Raw genomic sequence first — 7,614 nt, 5'->3', positions numbered from 1 at the left:
AAAAGAATAAAGTAATTTTAGATATTAAAAATCTGCTGCAAAGGTCCTCTGAAGATGTAGTATTTAATAGCATTTTTAGTTATCTTAGGAAATCAGTTTAATGGGAAGATTATAGTGATAGGACATCTAATCTATACTCCAGTCTGGAAGGTGGCGGTAATGCACCTATAAGTTGTTTGCCAACCGCCAAAAAAACCTAAAAGAAGAAGAAGAAGAAGAGGAGCTAATTGCGCCATTTGATTCAGGTGTGTGGGAGCAGGAAAACCTCTAACATTTTCAGGACACTGACCCTCGAGGAGTGGAGCTTGACAACCCTGAGTGCTAAACGATGCAAGCTGCACAACAAAACACAGCTGCCCTTTCTGTAAAGAAGTGCCAGTTTAAAGGTCTCTTTCAGGATTGGTGGAGCAATAGAGGTGAGTATCCAATCGGGAGAAGAGGAGAACCTTAACAGGAAGTGATGCAGGAGGAAAAAAATAAATAACCCAGTAGAAGGTCTCCATCAAGATCCCATAGCGGAGCCAGCCGGCAGGAAGCAGCAACTGCTCCTGAATTTAAATAAGAGAAAAGAGAAATGACAAAAGAAGGCCACTGGCCGTAACTGTTGCAAATAGTTTTTTTCACTTAATTCACCAACATGCAATCAGATTTTTGCTAAACAGACTTTTATCTTAGTGTTATCACAATTTAATCATGGGTACATTCAAGGGCTTACATCTTTATATTTGTCCTTGTTCTATCAAGATGCTTCCACCTGTATGATGTCTGAATGGATCACGTGGTCTCCATGTAGTGTTACCTGTGGGACAGGCAGCCGCTCCAGAGAACGTTATGTCAAACAGTTCCCTGATGATGGCTCAGTGTGCACTTTGCCCACAGAGGAGACTGAGAACTGTGTGGTTAATGAAGATTGCTGTGAGTTTTCCTTTTCAACATATTTTGAAAAATACATTGACTGTATGGTTGTAGTGTTTTGTTTTGTTTTGTTTTAGTGTACTTTGTAGACCTAAGTTAGCATTTTATTTTGTTTCTACCATAACCTTCTTGTCTTTAGCCCCCAGCAGTTGCCTGGTTACTGAGTGGGGTGAATGGGATGTCTGCAGTGCTACTTGTGGTCTTGGCATGAAGAGGAGAGAGCGGATGGTGAAGATGCCTCCTGCAGATGGCTCCATTTGTGGGGCAGAGGTTCTAGAGGTTGAGAAGTGCATGATGCCAGAATGTCGTGAGTAGCAATGTAACTTCCCTAGTACTTGTTTGACGACAAGCATTGCGAAAATGGTCTCCGTTAGGCCCAAAAGTGGTCATCCTATATGTTAGCTTTTACATGTATAGTATTTCTGCCTTTAACTGCAATACCTAGAAAGATATATACAGTATCTAGGTTTTTTATTTTTTGTTTTGTTTTGTTTGTGATGAATAGATACAATACCATGCTTGTTGACTCCATGGTCTGAGTGGAGTGACTGTAGTGTTACATGCGGGAAGGGAATGAGAACACGACAGCGAATGCTCAAATCTCCGGTGGAACTTGGAGATTGTACAGAAGAGTTGGAACAGGTGGAGAAATGCATGTTACCAGAGTGTCGTAAGTATTAAATGTCCTCATTCAAACACCCTATGAACCTGTGTATTCAGAGTTTATAGTAGTTTGTGGCAAAATCTATTGTAAATAAATTTTGTTTTGTGAAGACACATACTCTAATGTAGTTGTTTACATTTCTGATCAATTATCTACTGCTAAACTATCTTAAAATTATGGTATTTGTTGGTCCATCCATCCATCCATTCATCTATAAATACCAGTAATAGTAAATATTACACCTACATTCATTCTACATTTAGTCAATACCATGCACGTAATTGCTCTATTTAACAAAAAACACCTCTTGTACATTTAAATTTGGCAAATCAACAACTCATACTCATACAATACTTTAAATGTATTATCTTTAATGATTCTTAGATCTTTACAGATTTCTAAGTAATGTTATCAACCATAACAAAACAGTTTTTTAACATAATCTGAGACAAGCAATTCAAGCAGTTGACCATTTAGAAAACCAAACGGGCAGCACATGTCAAGCAAGGCTGTTGCCACCTTATGTTTTGAAATTCTGGGTCAACAGCAGTATGAATAAGAGCTTGCTCCTTCTGGACCAAGGGTCCTACAGCGCCATTTGGAGTTTCCTTCAGAAACAGTGGTTTAAAGGGTACAGCTCACATCAATGGTGTGTTTGCTTTGTTACACAAAAAAAATCAAAATATCCCATAGTTCATAAGAAATCCAAAATTTACACAATAAAAGTAAAGGCGCAGTGGCACTTTCATGTTCTTACTGAAGTGTGGAGCTTCCTCCTGGGCAAAAGAAAAAGAGAGCTCTATCATGTTAAAACTCGAAATGTTTATTGTTCTAACAATACACTTTTAATGTTTGTACAATCTACTCCAACATTATTTTAATATGCTTTTCATGTTTAAACAATATAATTTGATGTTGTTGCAATATACATCTTTATAACTTAAAACTATAGTTGGTGATCCTGTTCAGAAACACTTTTTGTTATACTGGGTAAAATTGTCCTTCCATACTGAAAGTAGTTACGGAAGGACATTATGTATTCACAAAAAGGAGGTTAAAAAAATCATTCTCTGTGGGAGCTGCAGGCCTGTAAAGAACTCTAACCAGTCTTTGCCGTTCGGTCTGAAAGGCATAGATTTGTCAGAGTTGTGTTCCTGCTCTCACCCATAGACATTATATACCCCCCCCCCCCCCATGTCCCTCAAGTTCCGTGTAAATCTCCTTAAATATGGAGCATTTCCCAAATAGGTCCAATCCCCACCCCCCCGGAAATCAACTCCAGTTCCCCAGACAGTCTGACAAATAGAGAAATGGAGAAATGGCAACGTTTGCAACGGCAATAATTTTGGAAGATGAGGATGTCCCAGGAGCTTCATTTCAACATGCTTCAATCAAGAAGCACAGCGTTCGAACTACTGAGATGTTGGTTGAAATGTAGAGCCCTGAATGTTGGAGGAAAGAAAGCTGTATTAGTGAGGAAGGTACAGTTTTCTTTTGCTGGAAGTATGGTTGGGCTGTGCGGTAGCTAACTCGTTCCAGCATTATGTGAGCTAGGCTTAGCCAAGTCATTAGCAGTGTTCTCCCGAACAAAAATATAAACCTAAACATTCCACCTAACGTAAATCAGCTCCGTCGATTCGCCCGCTGGTTCTCCAAGTTACCCCCGCCAGAATCTGTATCCACCGTGTTGGGAGCACACATGCAGCAGGAAGAGCGAATCCAGCCCTCTCTGTCTCGTTTCCAACCATCTACACATGAAAATAGAGATGTTTTATTTTTGTTAGCGGAGAAAAAGAAGAGGGTTGTAACATCATTGTTTAGTTAGTGCGTTAAAATTGAAGATTTAACACATTGGCTCAGGGTTGTTTGTAGAGATTGAGGACGTTAGGCTGATGGATAATCACATCTGTTTAAACTCGACTGATCCCGCAATAACCCGTTCTCAGAAAGTAAACAGCTCTGTGGTCATTTGCAGATGTCTCACGAAAATTATATTTGCTTTGTGTTATTAGATTGTCACGTGTCTATCTGCTGAAACCAAAAATCCCCTTTCCTGAGTCTGTCACAGCTGTCTGCTTGTTCATGTATGTTTTGTTGCTAGATAGACCCGCATGAATGGATCATATAAAACAGATCCCTTGTGATCAAGTAAACACAGAATAAAGTTACAGTTGAACTGTAAAGCCCTCTCGCTTATACCTTCTTATCCAACAATGGCATTTCTCAGCATTCTTTCTGGGTTTAGCAATGGGAATGAAAAAAACTCCTTTCTTATAGTCACGGTGGCCATATCGAGAGTCACTCCATTATAGTACCATGATATTTGCTGATACAATATTCGGGACAGAGCTCTCTGCTTCACCTCTACACAGCTTGTCCGACCACAAGATGGCCGGACACAGATGCAGTGCCTGTTCTAAATTTAGTTATTTGACGTCATTTGAGGATTGCCCCATTGGTTGTCCCACATGCCAATCCATCTGAGGCGCTCAAGTAACGCCAGTGTCCGAGGTCATTCCTCCGCCTGCTGGCTGCGCATGCACACTTCTAGTGTTTATGTATCCGGTTAGTTTAGCGGTTAGGTTAATGGCTAGCTTAGCGGTTAGTCGTTCATTGTAGCTCCGCTGCTCTCACCATAGACTTTAAACATGGTTGAGAGCCACAAGAAGTGAACTGTATTCATGTTTATGAGAAGAAGAGGAAGGACTAAGAAATAAGACCAGATTGGATTTGGGAGATTTTTTTCACGTGATCCCCCTGAAGAGCGGTAGAGCAAGGTAAGACGGTCTTACGCATGTTCAGTTATTCAAAGAGTGACTTGGGGAAATTTCCAGAAAAAATCGGCGACCCTAGCTTTAACAATACCTTTTTACAATATAAATATTATGTATATGTTAATCTGACTATTATAGTATATTGCACAAAACATCATCCATCCCTACATACCTAGGCTATACCTGCTTACCCTTTATTGACAAAAATATATATAACCAAATCTCAAGTTGGTTGGTTATATATATATATATATATATATATATATATATATATATATATATATATATATATATATATATATATATGCTATTGTGGCCTCGTATTGTTTGTAAGTCTTGAGTGAAGTCAACTGAAATCATACTGATCCCTGAATGTAAATCAATATACTTACCCGTTTACTGTTATACCCTTAATGTTCACCTTATAACATAAAGAAGTTGATGACATGCTGATAAGTAGCTGAGAAAATGTCTGGTAAACCAGAACTGATTGAGTTCTAGTTCTTGGTTTTTGTTTGGAATAAGCCACAAAGAGATTTTCCTGTTGTTCAGCAGCATGGACAGTATTGTGTGATTATGGTGTATATACTGAAAAGGAACTTAAAATGCATCGGGCTATACAGGAGGCAGAATGAGTCTGATTTCACTGAGTTGATAGCATACCTGACTGATGCACAGGGTGGCCCCAGGAAGCTCCACAAATTCAAACTACACCACTTGAACTGCATGTATGTGGGTTATGTTATCACAGAGAGTACCATGAAACATTTACAGATATAGCTGGACCCATACAGAGTTTAACAAAGACAAAATTGGCGAAAAATTTGCCTAAATTAATTTACCATCTTGACTCCTTTGACAAACTTAAGCTGTTTTGTTTGATGCAGTTTTAGAATGTGAAATGTTTTACGTTTTAAGAATAAAATGTATTGTTCAAACAACATTTTGACATTTATGCAAAAATAAATAATACACTGTAAGAATGTGATAAGTTTTTGTTATAATGAGATGAATGTGTTTGGTAATGTAAAATTATACTGTTCATGAAACAACGTGAAAAGTACATTATACTATTGTATCTATTATTCCGCATGTTCAGCTTGACATAATTAGATCTTTTATTTTTTTAACGTTTTGTAATTTTTAGATATCTTTTCATTACTTTGGATTGTAAGATAATCATTGACACCATATTGTGAAATTTATATGAAGGACATAGGACAATTGAAACACAATTGATTGTTGGGCTGCATTTATTGCAGGTGTGCAAATTTAAATGTAAAAGAATACTTTGCACTTTTGAGTTTATTAAATAATATGTTTCAATTAACCTTATGAGACAAGCATGGTTTAAAGGAGATGCTACACTTAAATTAGATGAGGTGTATATTGCTCTGTGTGGTGATGGCATATGATAGTGGTACAGGACAATATACATGATGTGTGTAAAAAATATTTTTAAATTTAAACCAGTTTTAACAAAATTATTTTACTTTACAAATAATAAATGAATCATTTTGATAATGGTGGCATTGGCTAGCTAACTTCAAGTATGTATTTATCACAAGATTAGTACATGAACACTGTTAGATTTTTTTGTTTGTGATTTCACATCAGATGTGTTCTTCCTCCCATCTCCCTGTGCTTATGTCTTTGTCCTTAGCCATTGACTGTGTTATGTCAGATTGGACTGAGTGGTCAGAATGCAACAAGTCCTGTGGCAAAGGTCACACTATCCGGACTCGCATTGTGACCATGGAGCCTCAGTTTGGTGGAGACTCATGCACTGAAACAATCCAGAGAAAGAAGTGTAAGATTAGAAAGTGCAGTCGAGGACAAGGCAACAGTGATGAGAAGAGACGACGCAGGGAGCAGCGTGAAAAACGAAGGAGCAAACTGGGCAGAGTTGAGGGAGCTTCTGAGCATCCAGGTTAGTAATTGACTTTCAGTCGTTGGATTACTATAGATTTTTTTTATAAAATGCTAATTTGTTTTTAATGGCTGTGCCATCTTTCCTGTATTTCTATCTTTAGGTTGCAGAATGAGGCCCTGGTCTAGCTGGACAGAATGTACCAAAATGTGTGGTGGAGGTATTCAGGAACGACTTATGACGGTAAAGCAGAAGTATAAGGCTGCCCAGTTGTCCAGTTGCAAGGACAGGAAGGAGATCAGGGCATGTAACGTCCATCCCTGCTAGGATGAATGCATAAAAGGAAAGCTGAAACAGGAAGAGACGTGGACTGGGAAGAAGACAGCGCACTGTCGCACAATGATTCAATGCACTCTGTTTAGGGCTGAAATTACAGATTCTTGGATCTGTATGTCTAAATCCAGAGCTCAGGTCATGTGTTGTTTAGATAAAATGAACTTTGCGATCTCTGGAAAACTGTGGATTCAAATTTGCTCCATCTGCTGTGCTTCATAAATTAACTGTGTTAAACATATATCTTTTTTTTTTTTGCAACATCACTGTAAACTCATTGTGATATACATATCTTGAGAAAGATGATTATGAAGTTATTTGTTAAGATTAAAGAAAACTGCTTTATCCTGTGGTATCCATAAATAATTAAGTGGACTTTGAAGCACAGGGGCCCAGCCATTCCAACAATTTATATGAACTTTTATTTGTTCAGTTGTTTGTAGGACCCATAAAGCCCTGTTGATTTTTTTTTACCCAGTGTAATGGTTGTACATATAGATGCATCTTGATCGAAGACTATATAAATTGGATCGTCATTAGAAAATGTATCTTTTTGCAGTGTAATTTTTGATAAGAATGTGTCAGATTCTTACCAAAGTCTTGTGTAGGTGGTTTCTAGATGTGTCCCCCCTTTTTTTGTTATTTCTGTTCCTCTAACATATTAATATTTTGAAATAATATTACCTTTACAATAAAAGTAAATGTGACAACTTGTCAGTTGGATCTGTCTTTTTGTTCATAGAGTTCTGATCTATAGCAACACCCCCCCCCCCCCCTCCCCATGTGCATATGCTGCCACCAGATGGCGACAAGAGGCTTATAAAAGACGACCTCCTCTGACATCTATGCTCTATACTTGTATAATAATATGTATTTACCACAACAGACAAAAGGTGCTCTTAGTGTATTGTGTCTCCTAAAAAAAATTTAAAACCAGTTAACATTTCATGTATTGTGCTGTAAAAAATGTATCCACTACAAAATATTTCCCCATATAGTCTGGCATTTATCTTGAGCATTTCAATTGCAAAATAAATTAATCAGTTAGATTGGGAGGG

The 7,614-nt window shown here is 37.8% G+C and overlaps 1 protein-coding gene across 1 annotated transcript; it reads left to right on the top strand.

Annotated features, from left to right (window-relative positions):
- Positions 1-328: 328 nt before the first annotated feature.
- Positions 329-7,270, top strand: LOC118561243 (spondin-1-like). The gene is made up of 6 exons (XM_036133152.1): positions 329-364; positions 615-915; positions 1,055-1,222; positions 1,421-1,585; positions 6,017-6,283; positions 6,387-7,270. The coding sequence occupies exons 1-6, from the start codon at positions 329-331 to the stop codon at positions 6,548-6,550; spliced, it is 1,101 nt and encodes a 366-aa protein (XP_035989045.1). The 3' UTR covers positions 6,551-7,270.
- The last annotated feature ends 344 nt before the right edge of the window (positions 7,271-7,614 follow it).

The sequence above is a fragment of the Fundulus heteroclitus genome, unplaced genomic scaffold, assembly GCF_011125445.2.
Source record: "Fundulus heteroclitus isolate FHET01 unplaced genomic scaffold, MU-UCD_Fhet_4.1 scaffold_586, whole genome shotgun sequence".
Lineage (NCBI taxonomy): Eukaryota > Metazoa > Chordata > Actinopteri > Cyprinodontiformes > Fundulidae > Fundulus > Fundulus heteroclitus.
Note: the sequence above shows the minus strand (reverse complement) of the source record. Positions and strands in the feature narration are given on the sequence as shown.

Bases quoted from the DNA above. Each gene is read 5' to 3' on its own strand.
- LOC118561243 (XM_036133152.1), top strand. From the start codon at position 329: ATGCAAGCTGCACAACAAAACACAGCTGCCCTTTCT. The intron at 1,223-1,420 runs GTGAGTAGCAAT...TGTGATGAATAG, and splicing joins GTGCATGATGCCAGAATGTC to ATACAATACCATGCTTGTTG. The intron at 1,586-6,016 runs GTAAGTATTAAA...CTTTGTCCTTAG, and splicing joins ATGCATGTTACCAGAGTGTC to CCATTGACTGTGTTATGTCA.